This window comes from Sander lucioperca, chromosome 19, assembly GCF_008315115.2.
Source record: "Sander lucioperca isolate FBNREF2018 chromosome 19, SLUC_FBN_1.2, whole genome shotgun sequence".
NCBI lineage: Eukaryota > Metazoa > Chordata > Actinopteri > Perciformes > Percidae > Sander > Sander lucioperca.
Genome location: NC_050191.1, coordinates 10,410,169 through 10,427,221, shown reverse-complemented (window position 1 = coordinate 10,427,221; position 17,053 = coordinate 10,410,169). Strand labels below are relative to the sequence as shown.

The 17,053-nt window shown below is 37.8% G+C and overlaps 1 protein-coding gene across 27 annotated transcripts in view; it reads right to left on the bottom strand.

Annotated features, from left to right (window-relative positions):
• Positions 1-17,053, bottom strand: part of ptprk (protein tyrosine phosphatase receptor type K) — a 122,507-nt gene that overhangs the window by 19,322 nt on the left and 86,132 nt on the right. For 17 of the 27 annotated variants that reach the window (XM_035995017.1, XM_035995010.1, XM_031321606.2 and 14 more), the window contains 11 exons: positions 16,085-16,267; positions 15,540-15,659; positions 14,902-15,011; positions 14,588-14,789; positions 14,391-14,496; positions 13,904-13,976; positions 13,499-13,621; positions 12,794-12,868; positions 12,414-12,450; positions 7,130-7,265; positions 1,981-2,010 (listed from right to left, as the gene is read on the bottom strand). In XM_035995017.1, coding sequence (XP_035850910.1) covers positions 1,981-2,010; positions 7,130-7,265; positions 12,414-12,450; positions 12,794-12,868; positions 13,499-13,621; positions 13,904-13,976; positions 14,391-14,496; positions 14,588-14,789; positions 14,902-15,011; positions 15,540-15,659; positions 16,085-16,267 — 1,195 coding nt within the window. The remainder of the gene's footprint in view (positions 1-1,980; positions 2,011-7,129; positions 7,266-12,413; positions 12,451-12,793; positions 12,869-13,498; positions 13,622-13,903; positions 13,977-14,390; positions 14,497-14,587; positions 14,790-14,901; positions 15,012-15,539; positions 15,660-16,084; positions 16,268-17,053) is intronic. The other 10 variants (XM_031321603.2, XM_031321617.2, XM_035995012.1 and 7 more) reach the window with 1 other exon arrangement.

The window sequence follows — 17,053 nt, the reverse complement described above, 5'->3', positions numbered from 1 at the left end:
AACATAAATGTAAAAAATATTCTCTCAAGAGTTTTGATGAAGAAATAAATGGTTGACTGTTGCATAACTGATAAAATGTACAGCTCTGACTTTTCCCCAGTAAACAGACAGAAAGCATGCTTTGTTTTATTGTATATTTTACCTCTTCACCCCAAAATACACCAACTCCACCTCTAAGACCACAAACACAATGCGCGCGCATACGCACACGCACACGCACACGCACACGCACACTCAAACTCACACTCACACTCACACTCACACTCACACTCACTCAGGAACAGTGATTTAACTGCTGGCCAGGTGTAGCTGTTTATGTGGGTGTTTGTGAGTGTAGTACTGGTTGTTCAACAGAAAACATGAAAATTGGAGAGAAGGCAATACATACATCATAAACCACCATATTCTCTATGGTATAGAAAGGAGAGAGAAGTAGAAACAGAGAGAAAGAGATGGGGGTAGCTGTGACCAGAACTAGAGTAAATCTATTCGGTTTTATCATTTTTAAAGGCCCCCCCCCCCCCCAGTAAATGTTGTTTCTGATAGATGTATTCAAATAGTTACTAAACTGTCTTGCCATTTAACTTCAACTTCGGAATTTTTACATTAACAAACAATCCCATTTTTCTGCCCATCTTATCTCCATAACTAATAACACACTGGTTTGCAGGCTTGGGGAGTAACGTAATACATGGGACGGCGTAATCAAGATACATAAAAGGAACTGTATTCTGTTTAATTACAGAAAAAAAGACGTAATCAGATTACCGATAGTAAAAACAGGGATTATTAGCGGGATTATAATTTTAAAAATACATTTTAAAATAAGGATATACTACAATGCCAATGAGCACACATGTCAACACTTCACGAGCCTCACACAACACTACTCCGATCTTGATTGAAATCATAGCTTACAGTTGCCAATTTATTATCATGGCCTTTAACGTTAGTGAAAAAAGAATTTCTTCATTATTTTGAATTTAAAGCAGAAAAGGGAAAAAACATCACAGTACAGTGCCAGTGATACCCATATTTGGTACAGTATTGAGGTAATCCAAAAGTTAAAAAAGTAATCAAGTTACATTACTTTAATATTGTGCAAAATAAAAAAACACAAGCTGGTGATGAATAAATATCCATATTTCTTAATTGATGTGTTTTGTTACTGCTGAATAGTGCACTAAATAGACCCCGCCTCTTTTTAAAGGAAGTGGAATTGTCCATTGTGGTCACAGCCGGTGAGAGACAATAAGAGACATAGTAGAGTACCCACAACACGAGAAAACCCACCAACAACTACCAAAATCAGAGCCATGTGCTCCACACAGAGAGCTGAGTGGGAACCAGAAAAGAGACACTGAGTATGTGCAGCAGAGTTACCATGATACCTGTGACTTGATGGGCGGATGGATGAACACATGACTACATGCACACAAAGAGCTACAAGTCACAAGTGCAGCATTCTTTTTTCAAATAACACGCTTAGGCCTGTGTCGTCCCACTTTGGCTTGCTTTGTTCTGGTTTATGGCCTACTTTGGCCTTTATAAGCCTGCTTCAGAGCAACTTTGGAGCATGTAGAGGACACCAGGGCTGAGGTCAATTCACAGTCAGTTCAGTCCCTTTAAAATTAAATTTGCTAATGATTCAGCATTTATATATTTATTTGGAGTTATTTTTGACAGGAAACCAGCAAGCATTCTCTTGCTCAAGAAAACGTTTTTTAATGGCAAAGCATTTAAAAATATTTATATAAATGGTTGAAAATCCTGACCGGACTGATGTGAAAGTGAACTGACCCCTACCCTGGCAAGGCGTCAATGAGGATGGCTTTGGCTGGTTGGTCAGAGCTGAAAATGTGTTTTGTCTTGAAAAAAGTATACTGCATCTTTAAAAATAACAACAACTAGCCACTAATAATTCGCCCAATAAGATAACAGCAGCTGGGTGAGCTGATTGTTGATTGGTTGTTTACTTACAGGTAATAAGAGTATGAATAGTAGGTCCTCCTGGGGTTGTGAGCCAATCAGAAAGCAAAGAATGAGACAGGGTCATGAATATGCAAATTAGGACAATACTGTCCTGTCCCAACCAGCAACAACAGAAACAGAAGAAACACCTTTTGATTGCTACGACTTGAGGGTCATGCAAGGGGTTGTTATAATAACTATGGGCCCTATTTCTTTAAAAAGCTCAATTTAAATGTTAAATAAATACTTAAAAAAACAAGCTAAGAGACTTATGAAAATATGACTAAAATAACAATGAACTACCAATTTTAAACTATTAACATGCAGTCTTTCTCTTCTTTTCTTCTGAAGGTGTCAAATTTAAAATATTCATACGATATTTTTCAGCTGAATTTACTGTAACCGGAAGGCCCTGATCAGAGATTTTTTAAGCCCTAATCAGCCAATCACCTTTACTTAATCCTATTGAAAGTAAACAATTTATCAAAACTGATACAAAGCTATCCGATCTGTTGCACCACACAGCTCGCTTCCTGTAAAGCAAGCATGATGTCATTGCGATGTCATCATGTCCCACCATTTTAAAGATGCAGTATTGTTCAAAGTTGTAAAGGTTCAATGACAATGAAGATTGATCTCCCCAGAAACCTTTATGAAAAACTACCAAATGCTGTCAACATAGCTTCACACTCATGAGGGTGACATAAAATCACAAATCATTAAAATTAAAACCATTTCTGCCAGTTGTCACAGTTTAGTTACACATTAATCTTTACATGTCAGATCTGTTTTTATAGCTCAAAACAAAGATACATTTTAAATGAAACCAAGTTTTTAGGACTCACTCTCAGTAGCTCAAAGGCAATTTTCTAAACAATAAAGAGATATGCAAATGTTTTCTCAACCAGAAACTGCTGTCATGAGTTGATCAATGTTGGTTTCCGCACAATCACATATGTTCTCATAAATCAAACCAAAAATGTAACAAAAAAAAAAAAGTAATGTAAAAACACCACACAAAGTATATACCTAGAAACATACTTAAACATAATGCTTGAAAATATTCAGTTTCCAAAAATACCATTCATTTCCAGTTGTTGATGCTGGTAATATATTGTTTCAACCTGTCAGAAACACCTAAATATAACATTTGAATGTTTTACTTTAGAACACTGTCATCCTGTTGCAGTCCTTGAACTCTCAGTGATCTAGTGCTAACGTCTCCTCCAGCTCAAAAGCATGAATGCAGCTTGAACTGGTTCAGTTCAAAACAACAACAAACACTGAATTCAGTTCCTACCAGCTGTGCATACAGAGTAGTTAATAACAGGTGCCTACCAAAAATACTTTATCTTTCAGTTTGGACCAATTTTCTTTAGTCAAAGGGGACAAGTAATGTTGAGTAATACATGCTACAGTAATCAGGCCACTGAGTGCAAACTGTGGATCAAACACTGTCAAGTTTTTTGGATGATAGTGAATATATTTCAAACAATGTCGAGTATCGCGAAATAGTAGCAGCTTTTGCAATAAATAGAACACTCTACCCAAGACTTGAAGCTCAGGTCCTTAGGATATCATTTACAATTACACTTTGACACTAAGTCGGCAACATGACTGCTGAATCACATGAATTCATTAAGAGAATTAGAATAAAAATATGGAGGTCAGGGGCTGCAAGAGCAAAGTTCTCCTGTGACAACAGTTCATTACTGTCTGTAATTTAATGTCTCTGATTGTTTTTCATTGGCTGAGTGGGATCATGATTGGTTGTTATTGAGAAACTGTTTTCCTGGTTGCTCTCTAAAGCCTCTGGCAAAATGCAATACTTCAGTGTATCTCCTGAAAGAGACAGTTGATAATTGCAAGTTAATGATAATTAATCCTGCATTTCTCGTAACATGTTCAACATACATGGGGACCAATGAGCGAATCAAGCTATTTATGTTGATACTTTTTATCATAATAAGAAAAGATGTGATATGAGGCACTCGACATGAATGTATCTGTCCTGAATATGCAAATTAAGTTCCTAATTATTCTCTTTTTAATGAGGCACTCAGGTTCCTTGAACACCAGATTTTAATTAAAAGGTCACTGGAAAAAACGGCGTGTTAAGTAATAGATAATTATTACACACATACACTCGTGTGCATGACTTAGAAATGTGCATACACACATATGCAAACGCACGCCCTGAAAAGTACAAAGACATAATTCTACCTCATGTAACCTTGCGGTTGCTCAGGTTAGATTTGATGAATAGAGAGCAGGTTATATGCAAAACAAAAATTGTCTAGACTTGAGATGGGGGTTTGTGTTTAAAGCATGATGATGACGTGATAATATTTCACAATTCAAATAAGCCACTGTGATTTGCCTCACAGTGTGTCATAGCTGGAATGATGAACCTGATTAATGCTGCTGTCATGTTAATAAACCCCAAACAACATGTTTCATGTGGAGCACTGAAAAGTAAACACATTTTGGTGCTTCATAGACATACAGTCATGACACTAACTTCTTACAGAAATAGGATAACATAAGACTACCAGGTTTCTAAAGGAAATGTTACAGCCATACTGTATATAAAAGTCACCTACTGTCTAAAAACATTTTGATTTACTGCAAAAAAGACCTGTATGATTCAGCTGCTGTATAACGCTGCAGCTGCATTCTCATGTTGTAGTTGTGTTTAGCCACCACATGGTGGAGCCCTGCACCAAACTAACACATCACAGGCCAAAACGTTAAAGTGACACAAGGACCAACTGAGACTCTTCTCGATGCTATTCTCAAAGTGAAGGATGGTATATATAAAGAGAGAGAACAATGACTCTAAAATATCACTCTTTCAGTCTCTATGTTCACATTTTTATTTTCTCCCTTTTCCTAAAAAAAGCCTTAATGACACCAGTACAAACCCTTTTACGTGTTTAATCTAAATGAGAAATTGTTGTGCTTGAATTCTTCTAAGTGTGAACCTAGGTGGCAACACTTCAGTACTAGACAACATTTTTGCCTGATGAAGATCTAGTACCGAAACGTTGGCAGCTATTCAATTTATCTTTACAAGTTAGACAGTGTTTGCAACTTTTGACCTACTCATCCCCAGAGTGTGATCTGTAAAAAAAAATAAGCCGAGGGGTGGGGGGTGGTTTCCGGCATCCCGGAGCTCTGTAGCGGCTAAATACAACCAGCAACTGCCGCTCGGATTTTATTGTTCTATGGCACTATGTGTTCATGTTACAGCGCTTTACTTAGTTTAAAATACTTCTATTTTAGGTATATAATATATGGTCTATTGGTGAAGTAGCATTGATCACTTTGAGGGGGGGATTCATTTTGTTCCCACTGGGGATAAAAATAATTCAGCAGAGGCAGGGATATGTAGACCAGAAAGGGGGAAATCCCACGCATCGCCCCTGGAAAACTGCACCCTACTCATCCCCCCTCTGACGCACCTGTCTCATGTTATAGATGCGTAAAGTATTTTTCTAATATAAGTGTGAACCTAAACAAATAAAGTGTATGTGGCAATGTGTGTGCTCCAATGGCTTAAAAAACTGAATGTCTTTGTCAACACCTCTATCCCTAACTCCAATCAACCACCTTCCACCCCCTTACATTCTATTCACTCTGCAACATTTTGCTTTTTCCCTTAATCAACTTTGCCAAAATCTCCTTTTCAATGCACAATGGAACTTCATCTATGTCTCTTTTCACCTCTAAAATACCACATTCTAGGTTTCTATTAGATATTATGTCTTTTATGTGTTTATATAGTAGGGCTGAACGATTAATTGCATTTGCGATAATATCGCGATATGTTAAAACGCGATTTCCTAATCGCAAAGGCTGCGATTTGGTCACATGACTCGCGAGAGCAAATCAGTCTGCACTCAGCAGAGAAAGCATCAACTAGCACGCTAACGCTACACTGTACCTTGAGCTGATTTCTGTCATTCAAACAACTCTGAGTTGTAGTTTAAAACTTTTACAGCCATTTTAATAAAATGAAGGGTTTTATTCAGACTCGAGTCCATACATGCAGTTAATGAATACAGGCACACAGAACTGAAGGCTCGGTTGGCAACGATTAGCTCCGGTTAGCTCCATTATAAAGATATGGAGTGGAGGAGCTGCCACTGAGAGGGGTAACAACCAGACTGATAAATGACGTTCGGGGAGCTTTCACAGCAGCGTGGCCGCGGTGTTTCAACAGTTTTATTAGTACAGTTAATCCCACGGCAAGAACACCAGCAACTAGCTAACGTAACGATAGCCTCTCTGAACAAGTGCACACGGCAGCACGCAACTTCACGAGGGGGAGGGGCTGGAGGCAGCTCCTCTCTGTGCACTGTAAAAAATTACACTGTTGTGTGTGTGTGTATGTATATATAGATATATACTATATTTTTACTTATTTAACTGTCTAGTGTGTAATTGTGTGTTCATACTATAAATTATATTATTATTCTTTGTTGAATAATACAGAAGACTAAGAGCTTAAAAAAATAATCGAATATCGAATCGCAATCGCAATATTTGGGAAAAAAATCACAATTAGATTATTTTCAAAAATCGTTCAGCCCTATTATATAGTCCATGTGCGTTGGAATTTTCTAATTTTTATCTTGAAAAGTTACTTGAAATCTTCTGCTTGAGGATCTCTTTCACTGTGGTTCTCTTTCTTACTCTCAGTGAGTCGGCTGTTCTGAGTGGTTGTTTTGTCTAGTTTGATTCAACAGCTGTACTGTACAAGAAAAAAAAAAACAACAAAGCCTCAGATCTCTCCTGTGCTAAATCCCACAACTGTGAGGCAGGAGTTTCTAATTTTGGAAACACCATATTTTTCACTTTGGATCTCAGGAAAACAAACCATCTGCTATTTAGTCCCTTAAAAACAGAACAGATTTCAGGAAGAGGTTCTGAAGGGAGATCAACGTGTATGGTGGATGGATGGAAGATGGTGTTACTACAGCAAATACTGGACCAACACACAACAAGAGAATGGATTTAGGTGCACATTTGTGTCTGTGTGTTCTTGCATCTGCATTTGTGTTGGTGTAGTACTGTTGTCCATGTAGTATTTGCACTCTTCATGATACTCTTCATAAAGCTACTTTAGCGCACATGGTTAGGAGCTGTCACTCACCTCTTCTTGACCAATAGGATGGCTACTAGCACCAGAAGTATAAAGACGAGAACACCAGCACTGATCCCAGCGATCTTCACCACCCGGTCCGTCTGTTTAGCGGGGTCAGGGATGACTTCTGGCTCCTCTGTAGCACCTAATGACAATAAAACAACATAAATAATAATGTGGCTCTAACATAATATCAGCTCAAACTACCAGATTAGTAGAGTAATTATTCTTTTGTAGTATTAGGAGTGGACAAAAGGTCATATTACATTCCCATTTGAAAAACATTGGTGTATTTACAAGATGCAAAGTGACAAATCACCATTATAAGAAAGTATGCTTCGATAGGAAAGCTGTTAAATGACATTAAAGGGACATTCCAACGGGACTTTAAAATCTCAGTTCCCTAAAAAAAATGGCAACAACCTGGAATGCTGCAGAACAGTAAAAAAAATCAAAAAAAATTAAAAACAAAGGATATAAAAAGTACTTCGTAGTTTTTTCAATTTGTAGTTCTCACTTTTATATATATATTTTTATTGAGTGAGCTCACAGAGTTAATGTTTACTGGACAGCAGAAGTTGAAAAACGTCTCTGACACTAACCTCTGAGATATCACTCACCAAAGTACAAAAAGCTTTGTGAGCTTGAGGTTGCTTTGTGTTCTTGTACTGTCATCATGGTGGCCATAGCTGGTGCTAGCCATCTGGGGGATACATATGTATAAAATATCCAGTTTCCAGTATATTCCTTTTTATTGACAGGCTACTTTTTAAGCAGTAGTTTAAGAAACAGAAAGACTGAAAGTCAAACACTACGGTTGAAATTATCTTCAGTTATCTTCTGTGAAGTGCTGCATATCAGATAAAGAAAAAGTAAAAAAGTGATAATGTTTCTAACCACCCAAACTCCCTATTTTTTAAACAATCTTCTTGGGCAGTGAACAAGTCAAATAACTATGCTTTCCAGGAACCCTGAATCTTCAACTGTGTAGACCTCTACATTTCTGAAATGTTGCTCTCTTGCACTGACTGTAAGTCTGTTATACAAATTATTGAATCCTGGCACTATCTGAAGTATACATGCAACCCTGTGTCACCCAAGGCTGAAAAAGAATGCCACCTAACAGCCTCAGGAACTATGTTTGTTTTCTCTCAAGATGTCTTTACAAAATGCCCTCACGTCAGCAACGTGGTGAGTGTGATAAGGAAACAAATCCCGATGAGGAAGGTGTAATCATTCCTGTGCTAAAGATCAGGTAAATATCGAGACTCTAAATATTCCTTGTAATACAAAGTCAGACAGCTGCAAACACAAATGCCATGGTAACTGTCATCTGTGATCCAAATATAGCCAGAAGTTTTGTTTGAGGATCTTATTTGGCTCAGAGATTGAAATATTGAGATTAACAGTTAACTCTCCTTTAATATGACTGCCGGGTAATAATGAACAACAGAGACTGCTTCTACCCACAACAGTCGCCTCTACTGAACAGTTCATATCTGCACATTTTACAAGTGAGTATGTGTTTTACATTAGACATCTGGGACTAAGGCAGGTAGAGTTGTAGCAACACAACAAAGAAACAAGACTCCGTGCTTTGAGCTAAATGCTAACGTCAGAATGCTAACATGCTCACAATGACAAATGAACCGGTATTTGCCATGTTCACCATCTTAATTTAGAATATTAACATGCTTACCTTTCTTAATTAGTACAAAACATGAAGCACAAGTAAGTAATTTGTTTTGCAGATATTTGGTCATAAACCAAAGTATTAGACAAATTTAAAAAATTGTCCTGATGGTGGTGCTAGATGAAAAGTCAGGGGTTCACCAATATAATTACAACTCATCCTGAGTGGGACATGGATTTCTGTACAAAATTTCATGGCAATCCATCGGGTAGATGATGAGATATTTCAGTCTGGACCAAAGTGGTTAACCAACTGTCCCTCGGGCTATGACGCTAGCACAGCTAAAAATCAAATCTATTTAAATCTAAAAAGGACAATATAAAATCCAGTTAAAAGACAGTAACACAGCAGCAGTGGAAGCTGCCTATTTTTATCATTGGCCTGTACCACCTTCTGGAGCTGGGTCAATTGAGCAACAGGCTTACACAGATATCAGCTTCTCATTCATTTTGTTGTATCACCTGATGGCAAATGTAGTGAACCAGTGAACTCTGCACACTCAATACTCCTACTCTCAGCTGCAAACACAATATAAATTGAAAGCATATGCACAGATACAGAAATTCTCAATTGACTGTGTGTCTTTTCAGTGTATTTAGGTTATCCTTGGCGACATGCTCTCATTGGGAAATGCTTTTGAAATGCAATTTGACTGGAACTGCCCGATGTTTCTGCACCAATGTCACAGTATATTCCTTGTACTCAAACTCATTTCTGTTCCTGATGACTTCAGAGAATTTCTGAAATCCCTGATTTGGTCTGTTTGGAATATAATTCACAAATGGTGTTTCAGGCAGAGTGCACTGTAGTGGAGATTCAACCATGTTGGTCATGCACAGAAAGTCAACAGAAAGAGAGCCTGCATCGGTTTTCATGCTCCTAAGCTTAGTGATCTGGTCCCATAACACCAGGATAGTTCGTACTGCAACGAAAGAACATTATCATGCATTATGATAATCCAAATAATCCAACACAAAGACATATGCACAAAACTCAACATAATGCAATACATCTATCAAACAATAATCCACTTCTAATGCTAAATATTAACAACACAATCTCTGTGTCTTTATCTCACTCAGTATTTGTGTCCTTAACATAATATTTTGTTATAAAATGTTTCTGCTGGCTGAAATGCCCCCATCCAGCACCGTGGCCTTATGCAACAATATTACACTTAAACATGGGACTCAGATTGATAGTTGAAGCATTAGCAGTGATGTGTCAGCCAAAAGGATAAGTTTGACTTTATTCTATATTTTTCTTATTGACAGAAAATTCCACAAAAAGACCAAAACAACAATAAGTTCTGTCCAACTACCTTCCCTATCTGTGGCCCTCAGCCCTAAGCCATAACACATAACAGTTAAACTAAAAAAATATATTATTATTAAAATATAATATCCCAAATATTAAGTTTATTTTTCATAAAAGGCTAAATAATTTTCAAAAACAGCTGGGCAGTGAAATTATCTGGATATATCACAGATTTTTTAAACACTTAAATATTGACATCGATATCAGCTTAAAAAAAATCCAGTAAGGGTCTAGCTGTAGTTACTTATGCTGTTAAAAAAGATTCAAGCTCAAATCTGGCCATTTATTGTTTTATGTTAAACAAGGCCTGACTATGACTCCAAATCATTTCGCATTTGTTACTACACCACACTTAGAGGTTGCGTCTACTTTTTTTTATTATTGACTGTCGGACCAGTCATTGGGCAAAGGGTATCAAAACAAGAAATAACAAAAAAGAAAAGCAATCTTTAAAAGCTTCTGAGTCCTAAGACCTGACCTCATAATGTCGGCGGTAGCTCTTAATGTCTGGAAAAAATTATCCAGGTCAGTACACTAACACTCCCAACTTACCCACACAGCTACAAACACACAGCCACACAGCCCCACACGGCCCCACACACACACACACACAGCCACACAGCCACACAGCCCCACACACACACACACACACACACACACACACACACACACACACACACACACACACACACCCTGAGGCAGCAATGACAATACACAATACCCCAGATGACCTAATAGGACCACCATCGCTTAATCCTCCATCTCGGATGTAAGGTTGAGCGCACACACACATGCAGAGGGACAGAGAGAGAAAGGAAGGGACAGTCGTCTGACCTCTCTGTCCATTAGTGTCTTTCTGCCTTATAAAAAAAAAAAAAAAAAAAAAAAAAAAAATTAGTCTTTCATCTTCACTTAGACCTCCTCAGGCTAGAAAGACAGTGTGTCATCTCTTTCTAAACCTTTGGCGAAGTAACCAACCTGTTCTAGTAACTACAACCACCAGCAATTCTTGAAATATGATGACACCGGAAACACGGCAACTTGATGGCACAGAAAGATGACACCTTACAGGCACTGTAGGGATTGAATCCCACCTTTGATCTATTCCATGGAATCAATTTCCTGTGAGCCTACTGGCTGACATGTCTTGGTCTCATTGAACTCTGTACTCTGTAGATGAACAATTCCAGTTCTTTTCAACTAGGCCCTTATTTTATTTGAACTTATTTCATTTTATAGGAACACGGAGATAGCATGGAACAATGCCACATGCCACAGTATTTGTAGTCTAAGCTACTTTACAGTCTGACCCTAGATTGGTCTTTATAAAAATATACAAATCAGCCACAATGCGTCATTCTACAAACATTATGGCTGATTGCGTTGAAAATGATATCACTTTTACGGTCTGGTTTTATTCTCCTTCGGCACTAGAAGGTCAAAGCAAGGACCCTCAGCTGGGTGCAGAAAGTGATTATAACTTTTTTACCATAATAACACCCACAATGCAGTAGAAGAAAGATAGCTGGCAAGTACAATATTCAAGTAATCAGCTTTTTAGTTTTGCGTTACCAGCCATAAACACTTAAGTGACCTCGTTGTTCTTTGAAGCTCAACGCTACCAGCCACCAGGATTGTCAATTTCATTGAAAACACGTTCATGTATTTTTCTGTTTATCCTTGGTGTTGCTCTACACAGCTAAACTCTAATCCATCAGCCACATTTCTAAAAAATCTTTCCTGAAAACAGTGTGTGTGTGTGTGTGTGTGTGTGTGTGTGTGTGTGTGTGTGTGTGTGTGTGTGTGTGTGTGTGTGTGTGTGTGTGTGTGTGTGTGCGTGCGTGTGTGTAGAGTTGCCCAGGGATTAAACCAGTCTGATAATCTATCAACATATGGCTGATGGTAAAAACATGACATTTAGACAATGTGCACATACAGAGGCTAAATCTGCACACAAACATCAACACGTTTTCTCTCTCTTACATTAAATAAATAAAATACAAGTATCAAAACAATCGTTACATCAGTCACAAAAAATATCGGATTAACAACAAACATGAAGGGACGGTAAGCAACTTAACAACAGACGATAAGCAAAGTTGACTGAACACACTTTAATATCATTAGTGACATGCAAAAATGTATTCTGCATTTTTTTCTCAGCAGCCAAATTCTGGAAACATTTTTTAACCCCTGAGTTGCATCTGATTGTCAAGTTAACACTGATCTGGGCTCTTTTTTTTTGGACATAAAGTGGTATCAACAGTGACAGTGTGTTCTTACCTTTAGTCGCCAGCCTCAGACACTGTGTCTTAGTTTCCTAAAGAAAAACAACACAACGAAACAATAAGAGCATACACAACACACTATAGCATTAACAAAGAGAATGTGACTTTGTATATTATTAAACACTGTACATATATATTATCAGTATAAAGAAAAACAAGTAGGGTATATTCAGTTGCCTGTGAGATATGTTGTAGTTTTAAGGACTCTCAGAAGTCATGACTGCTTGCAGGTAGAAGCTGGGATGTAGTTGAAGTGTAATTAGTGTGTCTTTGAATGTGAATATATATGTATATTTATTTATAGCAGCTAGCAGGTGAGAGTTGTGAGTTCACTTTGTGTATAGTATGTCTTCACATGAGTAAATATTTAATTACCCTCTCTGTGCTGCTAACAGCTTGAAGGTAGATGTTGTAGTTTTTTCTCGGGGCCAGTGGAGGATTCCAGAAACCCTGGGGATTAAAAGAAAGCGATCATCAACTTTATTTGAGGCTAAAAATACGTAGATTGTCAGCTACTAATTCTCTGCAAATGAGGATTTGTTTTATGCCCTATTGGTTTTCTTCTTTTGTGTCAGTAAGCAGGATATCTCAAATCTTGTCAAAGGAAAAGTTCAACATTTTGAGAAATACCCTTATTCGCTTTTTTCGCTGAATTTAGATGAGAAGATCAATACCATTGGGTCTGTATAGTCTGTATGCTAAATATGAACATTTAGCCAACAATCTGCTAACAAATTCTGCCTACCAGCACACACACGGCTAACAAACTACATCTCGTTAGTTTACCACATACAAAATGAAAATTATTAAAATAACAATTTGCTGTTTCTTAAGTAACTCAATGCTAGAAAGCGAATAAGCTCATACAACCCCTTTTATTACAGTATATTATAAAAACCCAAGTTAACTTAAACATAATTCCCCCCTTTCTGTTACTTTGTTCCTATGAGAGTATTGCACATCCTTATTATTCTGCATTTTAAGCTATGAGTTTACTATGATTTCTATTTGATTTATTTTTTGACCTGACATTTTTGCTGCACTACGTACAGAATATGTTGCTCAGATAAAAAGTCTTGCCTGATATGTCTTGTTGTCTCCAACAGTGAAGGGGAGCGGCTCAGGCAGGTTGCTGGGAGACAGCTGGGCGGCATAATAATATGGAGATCCACCACTAGATGCACTGTGGTAAGAAACTGGGACCTGGGAAAGAAGATATTTTTACATTAAAATGATATGTTCATAAATCTGTCTTACATATACAATGTAAGTCAGTTGAAAAGGAGGTTTGTTCTGCAAATAAAAGGACTGCTTTATAAGAGTTGGGAATCCAAATGTCCAATAGTCTATCGAGCCAAATGGTGGATAGCTTTCCTTTTTGGAATTAAACTCTTTATATTGTATGTCAGCAAACAAATATATGCATATTAGATAGGCTGTAAAGGCATGGCTTGTTAAATGTATTTAGAACAGATTAATAATCACCTCGTAACAGTCAGAGGAAGCTTGACGACGTGTCCGCTGAGGATTCACTTCCTCAACTACAATCTGGTACGCACTGTGGACAAGAAGACAATGTAAATAAGTTATTAAATGAGTTTTTGTTTATTCACTAATACACTAATACATATTTCAAACGCAGGTTGTGTAGTGTCATGTTTATGGGGCCTTGCTCATTTGATTACTGTTTATCAACATGTTTTTTGACGTGTCAAAGAAAACCTCCACGTTAATCCCCAAAATAACAAGGTTGGCATAATTATTATAATAAGTGATTGTACTGTAATGCACATTTTCAAGCTTGACCACGTTTTATGGCTTACTGGTTGCTTTACATTAAAGAGAAAACAATATATGTACAATATACACACCAACTACATGCTAAAAGTAATAAATATGGAGAATATGAAGAACTATAGCCAATTACAGGCTGGTGTGGGTCTGGGTATATACTGTATATGTATGCATGTACCTTATAGGTGCTCCCTTGGCCTGGGCAGGTTTGAGCAGGACAGTGATGGTTGTTGCAGTTTCATTCAGAAAGGCCTCTGACCCATCGTACTCATCTATTGTGGGGGCTGAAGAAAGAGCAAGAGTCTGTATTAGTGTCCATGTATCATCTTTTATCACATTTTGTGACAATAAAACATATTAAAACTTATTTTCTACCTGAAATATTAGTAGTCACGTTGAGCGTGGTTGCAGAACCGAACCCTTTGGAGGTGGATGCACGTATAGAGAGCTGGTATGTGACACCTGGGTGGAGCTGGGAAAACAGGTGATGGGTGGCGTTGGAGGGCAGAGACACTGTGAGTCCCGGCCGCTGGAGAGGCACCGACGGGTCAAATGAACGCACACCACTGTAGCTGATCTGAGGCGGGGCAGAGAGACAAAATTCCGGTTTATACATATATCCCACTGACTGAGCTGAGTGAAAATTTGGCTGCAACAATTACTGTTCCCACTGCTTTTGCTTATAGTACCTCATATTGTATGATGACTCCATTGGGTTCAGCTGGTTCCTTCCAGTAAAGAAGAATTCTGTCTTCAAATGGAGTGGCTCTTAGTGACTGACTGGGAACTGACCCTGGGACTGTTAAAACACACACACACACACACACACACACACACACACACACACACACACACACACACACACACACACACACACAAAATTATAAAATGCTCATAAACATTCGGTCCTCCAAGTGAAGGAGTTCCTAGTAAAAACATACCAACAACAGGAATTTATTGTGACTTTCCTGAACCAAGTTGAAGTGTACCCAAAGTTATAGCTCAAGACTTTTCTTAATTAAATGTGGCTTTCTCCAAAAATATCAGTCACAAAGGTAGAATGTGACATTTCTTGTTAATTTACAACATCCTAGCACTAGTCAGGATTGTCTTTGTGCTTTATAATTTGGTATACTTCCCAACAGCAGCCTGTTGTGTCACCTAAGATATCAAAGTACCTGTAAATAAGCTCACAGTATTAGAAGTGTTTACTTTTTACTCTTTTTTCAAAAGTTAACATATACACAATAAATTAAATATAAATATTTTTTTAAATGAGAAAATAAATACATTGATAAAAAAATAAAGTGTGCTTTGTTTATCGCACCATCTTCATCAGTTTGTATGACGGTCTCGTCACTCTCTTTCCGTCCCTCTGGATTGGTCAGAATCATCCTCAGACTGACGTTGGTGTAGGGTGGCAGGTTTCCCACCAAGTGGCGTGGTGCTGAGAAGAAAAAAAACATAATATTGTAAAATAATAATGTATATCATTTTAGTGCATCTAGTGCTGCAACTAACGATTATTGTTCTATTGAGTCTGCTGATCTTTTTCTCATATTATTTGATTGGTTGTTGGTCTTGTTGGTCGCTGGACTCCTCAATGACATGTACTGTATCTTCTTATTAGGAAGTACAGTATTTCAGAAATGATATAAGGAGTTGGCTTATCAACCAGACAGTTCTCTATCAGCTACATTTGTATTAGTATTTTATTAACTTATTATTTGCTTTAAGAAACATACCCATAACGCAGCCTTTACAAATGTAATACTGCATTCCTTTATATTGTCATATTCAATGTATAACAGTGAAAACAGCAGTATAAGTAATGCTAACAAAGGCTGTATTAACAGTTAAACTGAGTATTACCTTTAGGGTCCATGTCCAAGCATTCGTCTTTGCTGCGGTTATTGGCAGTCGTGTAACGGTAGCAGATGGTGACGTTAAAGGTGTGACAGCGAGTGATGTTGTAACCCAGCGACTCCCAGTCCACCGCTATCAGACGAGACCTGGTCTCAGCAATCTTTAGCCTCTTAGGAGTCCGCATAGGTTCTACAGAGAAACAGAGGAGAACAAGGAAAGAATATCACAAGTTTTCTCAGTGACCCAACAGATTATTGACACATGAACTGTGTTAGACTGTAGCATTCTGAACATAAATATGCCTGGTGCACTGTAAGAGGCAAATGTACTTTGTGTTGCCAAAAAAAAAGAGCAAGAGCGCTGAATCAACATTTTCCTCAAGATAAAACAAGGGTTGTTTACAAAGATCTTTTTCTGCTCCTCGCTGCCATTCAACCATTTCTCAAATGCAATAACTTCTACAAGGCACATCTTTGCTTTCCATCTTTTATGTGAATTCAGAACGGTTACTGTCAATATAATCTACCTTCTCTCAAGCCTGCCCAGGGCTTTAATTACCTTAACTGGCTCATTTAACTGGATCAATAACCCCCAGAACCCACCCACCTCCACACACACACACACACACACACACACACACACACACACGCACAGGCAAGACCGCAAAACCAAAACCAAACCTTTTCTTATCTGCTTCCTGCCTGCTCATACTCCACTATATATCAGGCATTACATTCTCATGAATGTTTAACAACTTGTGCTTCTCCAGCCAATCAACAATAAAGATGGAGATCTATACGTGGAAGAGCTCACGTTTTCTGTAGAAAAGCTATCATCTTTAGACCCTACAAATTGTTGTAGAAGAGTTATTTCTCTGGGTAAGGAAACCACCTCTCTAACTAGAGCAGATATCACTCAAAAATGGAAATAGAACACAAACATGTAGTTTTCTACTAGTCTTTTTTGAAATACTTA